The 19,185-nt window shown below is 38.7% G+C and overlaps 1 protein-coding gene across 2 annotated transcripts; it reads left to right on the top strand.

Annotated features, from left to right (window-relative positions):
- The first annotated feature begins 4,408 nt into the window (after positions 1–4,408).
- On the top strand, positions 4,409–18,023 carry LOC107089542 (protein kinase C and casein kinase substrate in neurons protein 2-like). 2 transcript variants are annotated; one of them, XM_015382397.1, is made up of 10 exons: positions 4,409–4,566; positions 8,326–8,396; positions 8,490–8,646; positions 10,335–10,570; positions 12,892–13,047; positions 13,417–13,592; positions 13,679–13,799; positions 15,788–15,855; positions 15,954–16,033; positions 17,799–18,023. In XM_015382397.1, the coding sequence occupies exons 2-10, from the start codon at positions 8,340–8,342 to the stop codon at positions 17,909–17,911; spliced, it is 1,164 nt and encodes a 387-aa protein (XP_015237883.1). In that variant the 5' UTR covers positions 4,409–4,566; positions 8,326–8,339; the 3' UTR covers positions 17,912–18,023. The 2 variants fall into 2 exon arrangements, with proteins under 2 accessions (XP_015237883.1, XP_015237884.1); XM_015382398.1 differs by lacking the exon at positions 4,409–4,566 and adding an exon at positions 4,762–4,878.
- Positions 18,024–19,185: the final 1,162 nt, after the last annotated feature.

The raw sequence follows: 19,185 nt of genomic DNA on the forward strand, positions 1-19,185 counted from the left end.
TGTTGTATGAATGAATCTGAATGAATGAATCCCAGAAAAAAAGGTAGACAACTCAAACCCTAATTTTTCTCCTCACAGTGTTGGAGTACTAATTCAAAAGGCTAAAAGATTAGATTAGATTAGATTAGATTTTTTAAAACTACTATAATTAGCTATGATCTAAGGGTCTATGGAGATAGAAGAGTCTCACTATTAAAACTCTTCTAGCTCAATAATGGTGGGCTGCTCACTGTGATCAGGACAATCTTGAAGAAAAAAGGTCCTGAAATCGAACACAGATGCATGTTTTCCACTTGCAATTGTAGATTCTTTCTGAAAAATCAAACAATGGGTCATCCTTGGGATGCTTTTATAGTTTAAATGGATTAGGTGATCTAAATTTCATTGACTGGACATGATTAGGCAGCCTTACACTTTTAGGGACCAACTTAGCGTCCCATATCTAACGCTGCATGTCAGAGCAGAAATAGACTGTTGTTTTCCTCTCTTTCGGTGCCTCTAAGCAGCTGCGCAAATTGCACAAATTGTAATTGTGAAAAGTAATTTGTTGAATAAAAACACAGCATTGTCGAAAATACTCAAGTTTTTACATTTTTATTAGATAGTTCTATCGAAATTCTTATGTTTTGCAAAACTACAATGAAAACATTTTCTTTTTGTATCACATGAGTCACGTGATCTCCAACCGGACCAATACTTTGTGCCTTGTAAAAATACGAAAGGAAGAAGTAGTTGGAGGATGATGGCGCCCTCTAGAGCTGTGGCTGAAATATGGATATTGTGTTTACATCCTCTGCTGCCATGTTTTTTTCAAGAGTTATCTTTTGAACAAGGTATTCACATGTACTCTTACCTTTATTTGTTATGTAATGGAAATTACCACAATTGCGAAAATTAGCATTTACAAATTAGCAGAATGTTGTAGTGGAAATGCATCTACTATAGATTTTAATGGGGGATCTAATTATATTTTGGTCCTTGATATTTTTTCTTTACGTAACTTTTTGATTGGGTTCAAAAGCAACTTAATTTTGCTGAGTGTGAAATTTTTTGTTCAGTTTTATTGATAGCTATCTTAGATTTTGTTACACAGTAAAATTAACAGTTAAACTCCAAATCGTTACTCTTTAGAGATAGAAAGAAAGAAGATTATTGTCTTTTTTTATTGCAATATGTAATTTATAACTGACATTTCTTTGTTCAAGTGTTGGTGAAGGGTAATGGGGGTGTAATGAATGCAGTGAAACATTCATGTAAACCAAAGGGAGGAGCAACAATACAAGTTTAGGAATCAGTGGAGCTAATCGATCCACATGTCCTTCCCTTAAGTTTTTAATCACCATATTATCCTTCAATTTCTGTCAGGCTTGACTCCTTTACCCTGGCAGCCTAATCTTCAGAAGCTCTCCCAATCAACCTTGGGAGGACAGGGCTTAATTTGTTCCTGCTTATTTTGGATCTAGCAATTGCATTGCTAGAACAGGAAACTTCTAGCTGTTGAAGACTCCATCTTAAACAACAACGCTAATAAACCTTTATGAAAGGTTTAAGTCATTTTTGGAACATGTCTCAGGTCAGTCTTTGCCGTCAGAGTTATTACACTAATGAATGCTATATGTTTTAGATTTGTCTTGTTAAAATACATAATGTTCTACACTACTTTTATGTTGTTCCTTCCCTGAAATCCCCAAAATCACATTAAAATTTGTTGTTGCAAAGAATGTACCTAAATACTTGGTGCACTGTGAAACATCAACCTTTAAAACATTTTGACATATGGCCCTTCTTAAGTCTGACAAGTGGACCCTGGATAGAAAAAAAATAGAAATATCTATTGCAATAAAGGATTCAGGTCATGAAGATAATCTCCTTTAAGTCAAAAGCCATGGTTCCTGCCTCAAGTAAAGGAGTTAAAGTATCTTGGAATCCTGTTCACGAGTGAGGGTGAAACAGAGCTGGAGATTGATAGATGAATTAGTGTAGCTGCTGCTATAATGTAGACGCTGCACTGGTCTGTTATGGTAAAGAGAGGCCTGAGCCAGAAGGCACAGCTTTTGATTTGCCAGTCGGTCTGCATTCCTACCTTCATCTACTGTAAGGTCAATCTAGATCATGACAGAAAGAGTGAGAGCCCGGATACAAGCAGTCAAAATTAGCTTCTTTTGCAGGGTCGCTGGGTATTCCCTCAGAGATAAGGTAAGGAGCTCAATCATCCAGGAAGGGCTTGGATAGATGCGCTTCCCCTCCATATCGAAAGCATTCAGCTGAGGCGGCTTAACATCTTTTTCAGGTGCCCCCGAATGCCGCCCCCTGTAGTTGGTCCAGGAACATCCCACAGGGAGGAGGCTCAGGGTATGGCCCAAGAAACACTCAGCTGTTCTTTGGGTTTCCCCCAGAGGAGCTGGAGAAGGTGTCTGGGAAGAGAGAAGTCAGTGACTCTCTGCTGAGACTGCGGCCTCCATGACCCTTTCAGCTATGCATGCAGATTCACACAAGGGTAAAAAATATAAAAACCCCAAAAGACAAAAGAAAATCCTGTGCAGTTATTTTAAAAAAATACACACTGAAAACTTTAAAAAGTGTGCAAATAAGTTGGATTATTTGAATAGGTTGTATTATGTAAGAATATACAAATGCATTTAACCTAATGAGTATTTATATAATGAAACAAAGGGGGGCAATAAACCGCAGGGACCTTTTGAGCTTATTTGGAGCAGCAATTGCGATAAGTCTAAAAGCTGGCAGGAGGAAGGATATGTGTCATGATTTTATCCAAAGATCTGACCCACATGCAGAAAGACAAACAGAGAGACCAGGGGAAGGTTTAACAGGTTTATTGTGAGTTGGTAGAGAGGAGTCGAGTGCTGCTCTGAACACTGGCGAACCGGGAGTTTCCAGAAAAAGGTGTCTTTCGTTGAATCCAGTCGGTGTGGGTTGTTCCAGTAATAGACTTGTTCGTTGGAGGGCGGACAGGGTTTAACCAGGTTGAGGTGTTTCCTTGAGGAACGGAGGAACTGACTGCCACTTAGATTTCCTGCGGTACTTGAACGGTTTCTTGTAGATATGAATCCCCTGCTCAGAGAGAAGCCCAAACAATCATTTGGAGGAAAAGAAGATTCAAAGCACCAGTTTGAATCCTCAGCTCAGTTTGATGCTCAGAGAATCCTTCCAGGGGGGAGAAGGTCCAAAACATCCAGTTTGAAGGATGACTTCCTACCGAGAGGCAAAGACAAAAAACAACAAGGTTAAGACTCAGGTGACAAAAACTCAGTTTGACTCGACAAAACTCAGCTTGGCTAGAGTACCCAAAACTGGCAAACACTCTGGCGTTGAGGTAGTGGCAGTCAGCAGCTTAAGAGTCCTCCGGTGATGAGGAAAACATCCGCAGGTGTGTGAGAAGGCCAACGAGAACCAGGCGCCACCTGGTGGTGGAGAAAAACAAACAAAAAACACAACCCACACAAACTGGATTCCTAACAATATGAGATAATGCTCCTTAGTGTACCTACAGTATGCAGCAGTTTGTCACTGAAGGGACTCTCCATCTCTGCAACTGCTTCATGCATGGGGTGGGAGACACTTCCCACCACCTACACTGGGTCAAGGGGGCATCCTGAGAAACAGGGACCCTCTCTGATAAAGTTCTCTAAGCACTTCCTCTCCGTTTTAGATAATTACTAATCTTACCACTTGAGGGGGCTTTGGCCTAACTGACCTATGTTTTTCAACCCTCGTCCTCAAAACCCACTGAAACCCTTGATGGTTGCTAATAAGATAATGTTGTTTGATCTATGACTCTGAATTACATCCATGTTCTTTGTTGAGTCTCACCTTGTGCAACAAAGTGTTGATGGACATAGCCTGCAGGTCATAGCGGAGTCAGCTGTAGCGGTGCTAGGGGAACCCCTGGCCTCAGCAGTTGTACACACCTACTGTTAGGATTATTTCTATTATTCATGTATCATGAGCTTGGATTATAACTGGTATTCTGGGCCGACTTTCTGAAGAAGCGAGCACGGTGGTAAGAGCTGCCATCCGTAACCAGAACCATTTATCTGGTCTGAGTAGGATAACATTTTGTGTCAAAATCTGTTGACATGTCTCATAGTAATTTAATACATAAACCTTATAAAGAGTTATAAGATTTATGTATTAAATAAACCTTATAAAGAGTTATTTAAACTGGTTGTTCCAAATGATCTCTTCTCAGGTATGAATCAGGGAGAGGAACTTAAATATAGAGCTTTCCTTTACAATACTAAAAAGCTAACATGACTGCGTGCCACACTGTCACATGAGCAGCAAACAGTCAAAATAAAAGACTGGCATCTCATTAGCACCATATTGAGAAGGACAGAGGGAGGGACAGAAAGTGATATTTCAGGAGGGGGGATTCTTCCAGCTGTTGTTTCCAGTGAAACAGTGGGTGAGGCAGAAGAGGTGGATAACCTGATAAAGAGACAGTGAGTTGGAGAAGCACATTTTCGAGAAAAAAAAAAGATGAAAAGTTGATGTTTGACTGAGTTTGAGCCAGAGCTGCAGCTTAAAGAGAAGGTGAACAGTGAGGTAGGTCTTTTTTCTGTTTATTTCCCCCAACCCACCGGCCAATTAGAATGTAAGAGTATTTCTTTTATGAAATACTATAATTTCTTTGATTTAGGGTCCTCTCTCAACTCTCTACAGCTACACACCCACTTCTAGATCAGCAATGTTGGTGTGTGTGTGACTTTAAACAGCAAAGGAAAAGTGGGTCAGGGAGAGAGAATAGAGGTGGGGAAGCAGGCTGGGTGAGGTAGGGGGAGAGACGGACATGGAGCAGCTCTTGAAGTACAGTAACAAGTGGTCACTTGAGTAATCACTGGTGATTCAGGGAGACATGTAAGTGATGGTTGCTTCCAGGCATGACTGCTCAGCTGTCACTTTTAGCTTTTTTTTCTTACTTGGCTAGAGCGATTTTTCTAGAATGTTAGATGAGGAATTTAAGTAAGAACTGCAGAGTCCTGTTTCAAACTTGTTCATATCTGCTGTTATCTGCATGGACCACAATAACAGGACTCTAGTTGGAGCTAATTACTGGTTAAACTTGCATTAAAAGCAATTATTTGCTGCTAATATAAACATAAAAATGGATAAAAGTTCTGAAATGAGGCCTACTTTTAAGCTTGTAGAGTGTTATGATTCTGTTTGCGACTTCTCTGTTATTGAGCCAGCAATGTGTTAACACAAAGATAGAAATAGGCATTAACATGACTGTCCTTTGCATGTCTCTGCATGCACCATGTCCCCGTTCCTCTTCTTTTAACTTTCTCTTATGCTGTGGAAATGTTTTTCCATGCTGTCACTTCCTCCTGCCTCCATCCGACTTCAGATACGGCCTCCTGTTGATGATCAGTGTCCTGAATGGCAGGAGCAGTCAAAGTTGGAGAGAGTTAGGCCTTGTGTTAGAGCAACGGGAAAGATGACCTTTCCCTGCTGTTTATTTTAGGAAGGCTAGAGGAAGAAATGCTGGGGCAGCTGTTCTATTCCTGCCGGCAGATCCCACCCCAGTGAATTCCAGCCTTGCCTGAAACAACGCTTTCCTTCCTCGCAGTGAGGAGGGGGGTGTGTGACTTGAGTAGTGTAAATATGACTGTTGGATCAAAGCGGTAATGGAAAGAAAAGTTTGGACTGACGCATTGGAGGAACCGTTTAGGAGGAAATGGGCCTGTGTGTACCTGCACATGTCTATTTCTCAACCTGTTATATAAAATTAAGTGTCATGATTTAATTCTAAGATCTGACCCACATGCAGGAAACCAAGTTCCTGTGGTTAGTTCAGGCTCAGTGGGAGATTAGAGCTTCGATTTGCAAAAGGGAATAAATGCAACGGGACTCACGTTTCCAGTAAAAGGTGTCTTTCTCTGAATCCAGTTGGTGTGGGTTGTTCCAGTAATTGAGTTGCTCGTTGGAGGGCGGACAGGGTTTACCCAGGTTGAGGTGTTTCCTTAAGGAACGGAGGAGCTGACTGCCACTTAGATTTCCAATGGTACTTGAACTGTTTCTTATGGAGATGAATCCCCTGCATAGAGTGTAGCTCAAACAATCCCTTGGGGAAAAGTAGATCCAAACCTCCAGTTTGAATCACCAGCTCAGTTTGAAGCTCAGACAATTCTTCCAGGGGGAGAAGGTCCAAAACATCCAGTTTGCAGGGTGACTTCCTGCCGAGAGGCGAAGACAAAAAACTATGTTAAAACTCAGTTTGACTCAGCAAAACTCAGCTTGGCTAGAGTACCCAAAACTGCCAAACACTCTGGCATCGAGGTAGTGGCAGTCAGCAGCTTAATAGTCCTCCGGTAATGAGGCAACCATCCGCAGGTGTGTGAGAAGGCCAACGAGAATCAGGCGCCACCTGGTGGTGGAAGAACAACAAACAAAAACACAACCCACATAAACTGGATTCCTAACATTAAGCTTCATCTGCTGCTAATAAAGCCATGTTATCTTGTTGGTTGTTTCTCCAAAAAAGCCTATATTTTTGTTTTTTTGAATCGCCCCATAACCCCTTGATTTCATGAGACGTTAATCTGCATATTCAATAAAGATAAAGTAAACAACAAAAACTAATACAACAATACATGCAGCGCATGGGATTTAAGTGGATTCTGAGTGGATCTTGAGCCACCATCGCTCAGTACATAACAATAAATATATTATGTACCGAGCAATGGTGGTTCAGGAGGTAGGGGTTCATCCTGTAACCAATGGATTATCGCTTCAACGCTTCCTCGCTGTGTGTCTCATCATGTCCATGGACTTTACCCACCCCACCTGCAGTTGGTACTCGGAGCGCCAGGTTGCGTCTAGCATATGGCTGCCTTGCTTATGTCAGTGAGCCCCAGGGCAGCTGTGGCTACAAAGAAGCTTACTACTATCAGGGTGTGAACATGTGTGAGACCGGGCGAACGACTAATGTGAAGCACTTTAAAGTTTTGAAGTCCTTGGACTTGAAAAAGCGGTATTCAAGTGCAGGCCGTCTGTGTTTTGTCAATTATTGTCCTTTGTTTTATCAAAGTTTATTTACAATAACTAATATCAATTCATATATTGTTATTTTTTCTGTAGATTTTGCCATGTTTGCAAGGAAAATGCATTTGTAGGTTTCTCTCAAAGAAAAAAGTCAAATCATTCTTATTTGTGGTTAAATAATAAAGTTTTTGGCCTGTTTAAAGTATGTTTTATTTTCTGACTCTGAGTTTTGTTTACGAATCAATTATGCTGATATGTATTGACCCTGAGTGACCTCAACTACAAAGACAATGTGTTTTTTTATTAAGCTCAGTTTGCATGGAATTTCTGTTTCCCACCAATGTTATTGGTAAAACAGTTTTGAAGCATATTTGGTTTTTTCCGCTTGCTGCCATATCTCCTCCTCTGTTGGTGTCATAATCCAGTTTGTGCTCCTCTTCCCGATAAACAAGAGAAGGGGTTTCTGTTTGTGCTTTAAAGTGAATTGTGTCCAATGGATAAAATTGGTTAAAACCCACTCAGTGCTGCCTTCTCAACAGCACCATCCAAACGGCAGACTTGTAACATAATCCCAAGGATGCGCTTGGGTAGATCGTATATTCCAATCAACCTAGTGCATGACAGTCAACCTCACTTTTTATTTTACTGTATTTATTTTGGCATTAACCTTCATAAAATGACTATGTTCGCTATAAAGTGAAGTCAACATTCTTTAATAGCAATGTCATGTTAAATGTCAAAAACCTAATCTTCATTTGGTAAAAAGGACACAGGTCATTAAGCTACAACTTCAAACCTCATATCTCTTTTGAACAGTTTCAAGAGGCTTCAGATTCCTCACTGCCATAACTAAGATTGGGTAAACTCTAGACACTAGAATTCCTAAGTTTATGTTGTTATATTTGAAGTGTGGCAAGGCGTTATTTTATTGTGTTTGCTCACTGAATTCTATATGTGAGGGAACCCACACAGTCAGAGGCAGGCAGACACAGGGAAAGGTCTCTGCTCTTTCCTGTAAAGAGAAGGTACATTTCCTCCTCAAATCTTTGTTCCTAAATGGTAAACTCTTAATGGGTGCCATGATGCACTTCAATGAGTTTAAATTCATCACACCTAAAATCTCACTTATAATTTTAAACTTCTGCATAAGTGGAGCTCACACAAAAGTTTAACTGAACAAGTTTCTCCACAATGCTGCAAGTATTGATTGTAAAGCAAATGGAATGAAATGATGGTGTGTTTCATAGAGTGTGAATTAGCTTAGGGAAAACATGGCACTGTCTGACAAAAACATAAACAGATGTTTGCTTTCTACAACAGAGGCATTCCTAGTAATGGCGAGTCTACCAAAGGAACCCCTTGATGATCCCAAGAAGCAGAGCTTTTGGATGGTGAAGATCACTTCTATCAAAGCACTATATTTTTGGTTGACTCTCAGATGTGATCATGATATGTAAAACGCTATGATCCTTGTTTCCACCCAGCCAGGTAACTATGTGCGTACAGTGCACAGAACGGACCAATCCTTTCAGGCTTGCAATGACATCATGGCCTGCTTCATGGAGAGAGCGAAGGTGGAAAAACAGTATGCCCAGCAGCTCAGCCAGTGGAGCAGCAAGTGGAAATCCATCATTGATTCTCGTGAGTAGGAGTAAAGCGTGTGTTTGGAGTGATTACTTGCTCAAATATGCCCACATGCACCAACACACGTGGATTGGTTGGGTAAACTCCCATTAACCCTTTAAGCATCCTGCAGAGGGTGTAGATCTGGTTCACTTTAGCCAGAATAAAAACCACACTGCTTCTCTTGAAGCCAAGGTTAGACAACCAGCTGGACTCTCCTCTCCAGCACCCTGGCATGGGCCTTCCAGAGGAGGCTGAAAAATGTGATCTGTCTGTAGTTGGAACACACCCACCAGTTATAAGTCTCTAAGTCTCTGCTTTCACCAGGAAAGGCCTGAAAGCAGTCATCTAAGTAGTTCTTCCACTGTCTGACAGTATCCTTTTCAAGGTCAGTAGCTTCCCACTCACACTGTAAACAGTGTCAGTAAAGCATTGCATTCCTCTCTAGAGGTACCTGACAGTTTGTAAAAATCCCCTTGAACCTATGCCAAAGTTTTTGCTTCTGCAATTTCCCTAGGCTGTGATATGTTTTGCTTCATAATAACTGTTTGCTGCTTAAGGAGGCTCAAACATCAAAAAGTGTCAGTAGCACTTCTTCTTTAGCCTAACTACATCTCCTACCACCAGTGTCTATCAATGGCTTGGGGGAGCCACCGTGACAAGCTCCTAAAAAGACCTTATGGTCTGTTAGCAAAGTGGGGCTGCATTCACGGTACAGGCAGAGTTTATGGTCCTCTTAGATGCCATGTCCTTAGCCTCCACCTGGAGCTCTCCTAGTGGTGGGAGCCAAACACGTCCCTGACCAAGACCTCCACTAGATGTCACTCATCACATGCTTGGACCTGATAAGTCTGTCTGGTTTCCTCCTTTTCCATCATATCTTATTCACCAACAGTTGGTGATCAGTGGATAGATCCCCCCCTTCCTTTTTCAAGGAAACCCAACCTCCAGGTGCTCGTTGGTGAACCCAAACCCTAAGCCTGGCTCCAGGTTGAAGTTCCAGCTCCAGTGCATCAGACAGTTTTGCTTGCCTCTTAGTCATCATGAGGGCTTTTGAAATACTCTTTGTCTGACCCATTACCCAGAGACCTTTTTGCCAGACCCTACCAGAGGCATTTTAGCCCCTGACAACATAGCATATCTTTCAAGCACTTAAACCCCTACACCACTTTTAGATGGCAGTAATAAATGTAACAAACCCTTAGTTTTTTTTATTTAGTCTTATTGAACTTGTGGACTAAAACATGCAGAGCTTCAGCTTTTCACAACTAGGCGTTTTCTACCAGAGGCTTCCCAGGATGACTCAGGACACACTAGAGGGACTATGTCTCTTTTGTATTCTTTTCTGTTTTTCTTATTTTATTTCTATGTTATTACTTTATCTTGAAAGACACAGACTACATATTGACATGGCAACAGGATGGCCTATACATGATTTATGTGTCTTTAAAGACTTTGTCTGCTCTTTTTCTTTCCACCATAAAGAGTATTTGGACAAAAATCTTCCTACTTCTTCAAAGTGTTTTGATCAGTATTTTTTCATGATCTTCATGACCTGAATCCATCAGCATTTTTTAAACTCCCACGTGAGATTTTCCCAGGCCCATAAACGGACAAGTCCTTCTGTAAATTGTTTCTGCCACTCCTTTGCTGTGACTCACCTCCATGAGATGCTCCTCATTCTTTGCTATTTTTTGCTCCCACAGGGCCCCTTTATGGTTCCCTCATGAGGGCGTGGCAATGCTTTTTCACCTCCACCGAACGCCTGTCAGCCCTCCACTCCTCCATCTCAGCGTCGCTCACCACAGAGGAAAGAGAGCGGGTGAAGACCTGGCAGAAGGAGACCTTCCCCAAGAAACTCTTCTGTGGGTTCAAGGAGAGCTACGACAACAAAACCAGTTTCTCACGTGCACAGAAACCCTGGTCCAAAAAGCTGAAGAAGGTCCAGCACATGTGTGTCATCTGTGTTTGATTGTTTGTGCAGTTTAACAAAACAATAATTTTTTTAACCTCCTTTTGTATTATAGTCAGTAGCCAGATTGCAAAGGTTTCCAGGCACAGTTAGCATAGCTTATTGTAAACCAAGAATGTGGAACCTTTGGTTAAAGTTGACAAGAACAGGCTTACTTGTAGCAAAAGGTTTTACACCAAATTTGATGTCAATGTTATGTGGTTTTCAATGCTAAGCTGCTAATCAGGTTCTACTCAAAACATATCATTTAAAACCTAAGATTAAGCAAGAAATCAAACAAGAGGCTATTGATTTATGTCGGGTGTGGAACCTGAACGGCTCAGTGAGGGAACTGGGCTTCAGTGCTTAAGAGGCTGAAAGCGTCTGGCACAATCTTTTTTAATATTAGAAATGATAACTCCTTTAGAAGATCAAAACAAATTGAAGTCTAAATTGTGTAATTTGCTGTTGTTAGAATAACATTTCTGGAGTTTTTTCCTGGATTTAAAATGTTGGTAAAAGGACATCATACGTATATTGTGTTGATTCTAGTGGACTCTATTCAACTATATCTGAACCTGATCCTTACTGGGGTGTGTTGCAGATGCCAATCACCTGCTGGGTTACACGTCTCCAATTTACCAAGAGCGACACAGACACACATAGAACTCTCTATTGGTTATAATCCTGATCTTACGACCCTAGCTGAGGGTCGGAACATAGGCGTAAAATCGAAAGCTGTGCTTTTCAGCTTAGCTCTTTTTTAACCACAACAGACTGGAGTGGCACCTGAATCACCATACAGTAGATGAAGCCCCAATACTTCTGTCTATCTCCGGTTTCTTCTCACCCTCACCACACAGACATCAAGATGCTTTAACTCCTCCCTTTAAGTAAACACTGCTAAACTTATAGAAGAAATATTACATATTTGGCAACATTCAGTCAAGTTAGGTGACTGGCCATCTGCCCAGTTGGCCTCAGCAGATGGCCGCTCACACTGATCCTGGTTCTGCTGGAGGTTTCTTCCTGTTAAAAGGGACTTTTTATCTCCACTGTTGCTACAAGCATGCTTAGTGTGAGGGATTGCATTCAAGTCAATGAGTTGATGCAATCAACTGGTTTTCCTTAGGTAGAAAACTTTGAATCAATTTGACTGAATGATCTGGTTGAACTGTAAAGTGCCTTGAGATGACATGTGTTGTGAATTGAAACTGAATTGAATTGAGTTGAACTTTTCTATAAAGGAGCTAGAGGCAGGATAAAGAAGTAAAACTCAAAAGTAACAAGACTAAATAATTAAGTAGAAATTTTGACTATCTATACCTTACTTTCTATACTCCTTACATTTTTTGCAATTGTCTCTACTTTCTACACCTTCAATTTTAAAAATAGACACTTTGTTGTTGTTGTTTTATATGAGCTCATTTTCCTAGGTAGTACAAAAAAACATAAACATATTTTGTTTCATCCAGATGATTAATTTCTTTGTGCATGGAATCGGTACTGCACCAATTTGTTGTTTGCCACAAACCAAAATAAATATTTTTTCAAGATGATGCAAAGTTGAATTTAACACTGTCACCATTACTAAGAAAATTGAGTACAAGGAATTTATCCAGAATTGTAGATAAGTGTTCCTTTAGTAGGGTAATGCATTAAAGCATCTGTCTTTAACATTTTCTCCTGCATTACTTTTACTTTTATACTTTGAGTATAAAAGTAAAAGTAATGCAGGAGAAAATTTTACTTTTACACATTTACTTGAGTAAAAAGCTTAAGTTGATACTCTAACTTCAACAAGTGGATTTATATACAACTAGGATTTATATATCTACTTGAGTAATAAACATTAATACTTTTGACACCTGTAACTACAAGACCACCGTTAATATTTTATGACAGCAGCAAGCAACATGTCAAGTAAGCTTTCTATTGCTACTATTGAAACAACCACAACTTCTTGTATCAAAGCTGTCTGGGGCTTGCATGTGCAGGAAATTTGGACTCTCAATTGCAGCATATTATGCATCACGCAGCATATTCAACACTCTGTCACACATTAGCTTTAAAAAAAAGGACATGCATGTCTATTATTTCATAATTCCTGGCCCTAGTTCCTTTATTTTCAACAAATACTTGACTAAATTACACAATTTAGGGAATCTTTGATTTCTAATGTGAAAATAAACAATTTAATCAAAAAGTTTAAAGCTAGAAATTCTTGACTTGCACCAAAGAGATTTGACTATGGAGGCGTTATGTATATGTCATTCTGAAAACACCTCTTGCATCTGTCTTGCATTGAACAGCTGGAGAAAGTCCGTGTCGCATACCACAAGTCCTGCCAGAGGGAGCAAGCGGCCCTGGATAGGGAGAGGCAAGCAAACGACAATCCTGAGCTGAGCGAGGAGAAAAAGCTGAAGCTCGCAGAGGCCAAGGAAAGAGCTGCGGAGGAAAAAGGAAAAGTGAGGACAGACATCAACAAACAGCAGCTCTCCTGCCCACATGGAAGAAAATGAGTTTATTTTTATGATCGCTGATTGAAAATATATGTAATCGAAACAATGCAGCAGTTTGGTCGCTCATCTGCATGTGGTCATGTTTAATCCCATGGGAAAGTCTAAGCATGAAGCCCCAACTTAAGTTTTTTGCCTTGAGTATTTCCCTTGTATGGGGATTTGTTATTGTTACTGTGTTCCATGTTTATAGAGACCAGCCTGAGAACATTAGATCATTTATACTAATTAAAGCCATAGTTAGTGGAATACAGAAGGTCTTCCTGTGGCGAATAGGGAGCTGTTTATCATCTTCTTTGTTTGTTTGTTCGGCTCCAGGCTAGAGATCGATATGAAAAAGTTCTAGAGGATCTGACCTCCTATACACCCCGCTATATGGAGGAGATGGAGGCCATTTTTGATGAGTCCCAGGAGGAGGAGAGAAAGAGGATCAGCTTTTTAAAGCAAGTGTTCCTCTCCATCCACAGACATCTGGACATCACAAACAACGAGAGGTAAGCAAACATCTACATTTGCGTCTTTTTCTATAGACTGATATAAGTGAGTCGACTGTAGAGACTCTTCTTTGTCTTTGTGTCAGTGTAAAAGCAGTTTATAGCGAGCTCCATCAGACTTTGATGTCCATCGACGAGCAGGACGACCTCAAATGGTGGAAGAACAATCAAGGTCCTGGCATGCCGACAGATTGGCCAAAGATTCAGGTACCAACCTCAGTGAGATAATAAAAAGCAAAGAAACGCTTTACCTATTTATTTACTAAATTTCTAATTTTTCTAATGGGTTTTGTATTTAAACTCACAAAATAGTTCACATTTCACTATTTGGAACATTTAGCCATTTCCAGATGTTTGTTTTTTTTCTTAACCAAGTAGCATTGCTCATGTACCGCGACCTCCATTTGTATTATCTCTCCTGGTACTGATTGCTAAAAATCATTAGAACTATTCTACCTTTAATTTGGATTGCATTGTTCCTCATTAAATAAAGGGACAAGAATTTTATTTCAAGATTTAGCCAGTGGAAAGAAACACATTAAGATATTTTTTTATACAGCACAGTCACATTATAACTATGTAGAAGTTGCTGCCGCACGATGGCAGCCCACTGCTCCCGAAGGGGATGTGCTAAATGCAGAGGTAAATTCTTCAATGTGAGATCAATAAAGTTCAATTATTATTGTTAGGACGGCCTTACGTAAACATATCACCAGAATTATTTAAAACTAGGAGGACCACTTAGAGTGAGAGATTCAAATCAAGGTAACAGTTTGAATCCCGTGTAATAAGTGAAAGGAAGTTGGTATCTCGGCTACCGGTTGCAGCTGCAGCAATGTTTTACTAAGAAGGATGATTTTGATTCTTAGATAGTGACTTTGAGGGATTACTATGGGATGTCAATAGCTTAAACCAACCAGTTCATGTTAGCTTTGACCACATGGTTATCTCTCCAACTGAAAAAAGTAAATGTGACCTAAAAATGACATTCTCTCACTTATATTCTAGCTGTAACTTTACACTGACAAAATAATATAAATACTTCCTTTTCAACTTCATGTTTTTATGCTTTTTTATTTATGTATTCTAATTTATCACAATCATTATGCTGTAATTTATACCTTGAAAATATTTATTATTAAGACTTTGTTTACAATATGGTTTACCAGTGAAAACTTCTCCACCTGAAATCAAGGAGAACAAAACTCTCCAACGAGATTTGGTGCAATAATAAAGGATTTGACTCTATGAAGACAGGAATAAACTGATGTTAACTTAGTCATTACAAAGTAAAAAAAAAAAAAAAAGTTATAATAATATTTGATGTTACTGTTTATTTTATTATCTGAATAGCATACATTTTTCTATTTCTGTTTCTGGAGGAATAATTATTACATTTGACTATTTATGAAAATTGACTGCCTTAAGATTTTTTTTATTTTTTTATTATGAAATACTCCTGCAGTAATTTAAACAAGAGAGCAAAGAGTAAAGGTGTGAGTTTCCAACCTAAAGCAATGCAAGATTTCATTCTTAAAAGGCTTGAAATTTTATTTTGATATTGGAAAAAGTGACTTTTAAATATCTCAAACAGGCTTCTAAACTCTGATTGACTAGTCTTCCTATTCTACAAGCCCCACTCATGCTGCATCAGGAAAGTTACAATTACAGGGAGGGGCACATCCAGCCAGAAACAACTGAACCCTTCCTGGAAGGTTGTTCCTGATGGTTCTGACTTCTAAAGGTCAATACGCCCCTGCTTTAATTGACTGACATTTTTACTTTTGTTTCCCCTTTTGAAGAGAAGCTTGGAAAAATAAAACTTTGTGTCGCATCATTTTTAATCCTAAAGAAAATAGATTTATAGAATAACTTCTACAACTACTTTAATGAGAAATATAAATCATGAACGTGCAATCAATTAGTCAGTCTGTCAAAGCTCTTGATTTGGGATAGTTGTTTTCCTCCACTAAACAAATGTGCACAAACTAAAGTCTGTTTTTTTTCTTAATTATTTTATCCGATACAACTTTTTTGCAAGCAAACAGGATTTTATCATAAAGCTTTATTGAAAATCTTTACCAGGAGTGGTAACACTGGTGGCTGGCCCTGTGTCAGTAGAGCATATTTTGACATTTTTGACTGCATAAACTAACTTTATAGTTTTGTTCCTGATCATGTTTCTTTTCAACCAGGAATGGGTCCCACCAGTGAAAAAGCTAAAGAGAAAAAAAAGGAACCAGAAGGGAAAAGAAAGTCGTCCGTAAGCCTATATGAACGTGTCACTTTTAAGATGCTTCACTGAACATGTGATAAAATCTCAGAGGTAATTTTTTTTTTATGTGTATTTCCTGGTTGCAGTGTGATGATTGGCGGTGTGAAGGTGAGAGCTCTGTATGACTACGAGGGAGAGGAGGGTGATGAGCTGTCCTTTAAAGCAGGTGAAAAATAAAGAGTAAATCTGTGATACCATTAATGTGTTAAAGTAAACCTGCTAAACAAAAATTACAGTGATGACAGATCAGCTGATGATCCCATGAATGTTGCGTGTGAGAGGTCCCAAACTAGGAAAGACATGCTTATTTATGAAAGCAATTGATTAATGCAGATGATGGCGCTTTATGTTTAATAAGGACAAAATTAATACCGCCAAATTAAAAGAAAAACATTTTTACAATAGAAAATATTTGGTGCAAGATTTGGAAACTGTATTTTAATTAAGCGCACATGTCAGATCCCTCTTCTACAGACATTTACACATAATTAGGTGACAGCTAGGAGGGTACAAAAATAATCATACTATTTCTGTGATATTATTTTTGAAAATAACACAATGGACTGTGGACAATTACTTTTCACCTGACAAAAATTGGACGACAGTGACTTAGATGAATGATAATATGATGTCCCCCTTCCCAGGGCCTCGTCTACCTTTAAAAGATCTTAAAATTCAGTGTTGTTGACGGTCAAAGTCATCAATTTACTGCTTTCCTGGTTGTAGTAAAAGCATGTGGTCAAATTAAAGACTATTTACACTGTAAAATCAAATTAGTTATAATTACTTTATAAAAACATAAAAACCAGCTGCATTTACAAGAAAGGTTCAGCGAACTAGCTTTCATTTCATTTATAGTTCAATGTAGGGATTTGCGTTTATTGCATTAAGAAGTTTTTCTCACATAAAATTAAACTTTTCCTGCTGTACGTCACATTTACCATCATCTCCATGACATGATCCTGCCACCCTGGTACTTTATAGGTGATAAGCTGTTCAGAAGCTTGTGATGCCAGTCCCTTCTTCTTCCATTCCATGTTTTAGCTCAGTGATTGGCTACAGATTTAGGACAAGCAACATCTGCTGTGGATTCACCCTTAATTGCCTTTACTGATGAAAGTTAGGGTTCAACACTACTAACATGTTCAGTCAGTAATGTTGACCTGCTGCTATAGCACTAATAAAAACAAAACAGATGGACATGTGTGTGTGTGTTTTATCCAAGAGGTGAACATGAGCAAAAAGTACAATTTTTATGGGTTTTTTGCTGCATAGCCTCGATCTCCAAGTGAGGCCCATTCTGCACGTCCGCTCTTGGTCACATCAGCCAGCTGGTTTTCTCCTGATAAACCCTGCGGCACATATATCCAGATCAAATTAAACGTATTTCCTACTCCAAGAGTGGCGGATCAAACTTCTGTTCAGCTTATATTAGCTTTATTTCATATATCCATTACTGTAAAATGTCCACAGCTGTATATTGATTATTTATTCTTTCCAGATGCACAGTATTCGTATTGTAAAAAACATAATACAGTACAGCTTTTTGTTTGTTTATTTAACTATGTCCTTTATTCTGTTTTTTTTATACACTTTTTTTAAGGTCCACATTGTGTGACCACTTTTGCTATATATTTTCGCTGCTGTAACACCACAATTTCCCCATTGTGGGACAATAAAGGGATTTTTTTATTCTATTCTTTTTTTATCTATAATCAATGCAGTTCACAGTGTCAGGTACATAGAATAAGAAGCATTAGATTGTGGAAGCAGGCCGGTAGAAACTTCTTTGTTTTTAGATGGAGTGAATAAATTGGATTAAAGACGAGGTGTGATGAGAAAATACTGCAAATCAACACTTTACTTATCAAGTAGTTGTTTTTTTTCGATGTGTAACCTGACTGAGCTCTATGCTTCTTTCTTTTCTTCAGGTGAGATCTTCCTAAAGGTGGAGGAGGAAGACGATCAAGGGTGGTGTCGAGGCGTGCTGAGCGGAGGGAAGGAGGGCTTCTACCCTGCAAACTATGTAGAAGTTGTTGAGTGACGTCCCAGCAGACGTCGAGTTATGATCTGATTTTTTTTCTCAAAACTTGTTTTTTATGCTTATTAAAGCAGCACATTGTTAATGTATCTGTTAAAGGTTTTCATGTCAGATGAAGATCCACAACCAGCTGATTTAACCACGATGCCTTAATAACCTAACCTACTGTAGCAGGGGGTTTGTTTTTTTTTACCTTTCAGGATCTAGGGTGTACGGTTTGAGTTGTATGTGTACATGCACAAATGTGTATCTGCATGTTGTGTGCTTTTAAAGAAAATTAATAATTTAAAAAGTATTTATTTTCTGCCACTATATATAAGTTATTATAGCACAGTAGTGAAGTTAAGGCTGACAGTATGAACAAGAAGAAGCAAGTTTACAATGCTCTGTGCATGCAGTGTGAATGTTTACCTTATATGTATTCTAAACACATCATCTTTAACAAGTTGAATTTCACAATAAAACTATTTTTTGCTCACAATATCTTAGTACATGGCATATGATGAACATATGAATAGAAATGAAAGAAAACAAATCTTTAGCATCATCTTTATTCATTTTATTGCCAAATAAACACATTGTCAGATTTAAAGGTTCAAACACCTTTTGTTTTGCATTTTCATTTTTTACAAACAGAAAAAAATCTGTAAAATTGTGGTATAAATATGTGTCCAGGTCTTTCGAGTCAATTTTTTGATAGAACCACTCTCTATAATATTTACAGCTGCAGGTCTTTTTATAATATTAAGCTTGTTTTGTTGGAAGGTAAACCTAATCCTCAGTCATAGTCAATCGTTTTATTGGTTTTATTAGTTTTAATTTCTATAATTTTATGCCTAAACAATGAATTTCATTACCGTATCACATGTTCACAACATACAGATAAGCATTTATGTAAACCAAATATAATAAATCAAGCATATAAGTAAAAGTATATGAATATATTTTTAATGTAAAGCTATATTCTAGAAGAAATGGAAGGAATCTGAAGGGCTATATGACTGAATTCACTAATTTGATTGTTTTGTAATGGAGAAGGGATTCTTCTAAAGCTAGTTACTCTTTATTTTCTTGGTAACTACCCATTAGTTTCTGATTAGTTACACGATAACAATAAAAAATTTTATTAGCCACATAAAATAATGCTCTTGAATATAAATGAAATGTAGAGGTAGATAAGGTTGGTGGTTAGGAGCAGTTTCAAGTATCAGCCAATCACAGATCTCCCAAAATTAAGGAAAGTAGGGCTGAATAATCGGTGAGCCCCTACTTTTTAA

Source organism: Cyprinodon variegatus, unplaced genomic scaffold (assembly GCF_000732505.1).
Source record: "Cyprinodon variegatus isolate N-32 unplaced genomic scaffold, C_variegatus-1.0 Scaffold256, whole genome shotgun sequence".
Lineage (NCBI taxonomy): Eukaryota > Metazoa > Chordata > Actinopteri > Cyprinodontiformes > Cyprinodontidae > Cyprinodon > Cyprinodon variegatus.

What these genes read in the sequence shown, in the direction of transcription:
- LOC107089542 (XM_015382397.1), top strand. Translation starts at nt 8,340, where the DNA reads ATGGCGAGTCTACCAAAGGAACCCCTTGATGATCCCAAGAAGCAGAGC. An exon ending in GACATCACAAACAACGAGAG is followed by an intron (nt 13,593 to 13,678) that starts GTAAGCAAACAT and finishes TCTTTGTGTCAG; the next exon opens with TGTAAAAGCAGTTTATAGCG. An exon ending in AAGGGAAAAGAAAGTCGTCC is followed by an intron (nt 15,856 to 15,953) that starts GTAAGCCTATAT and finishes TCCTGGTTGCAG; the next exon opens with TGTGATGATTGGCGGTGTGA.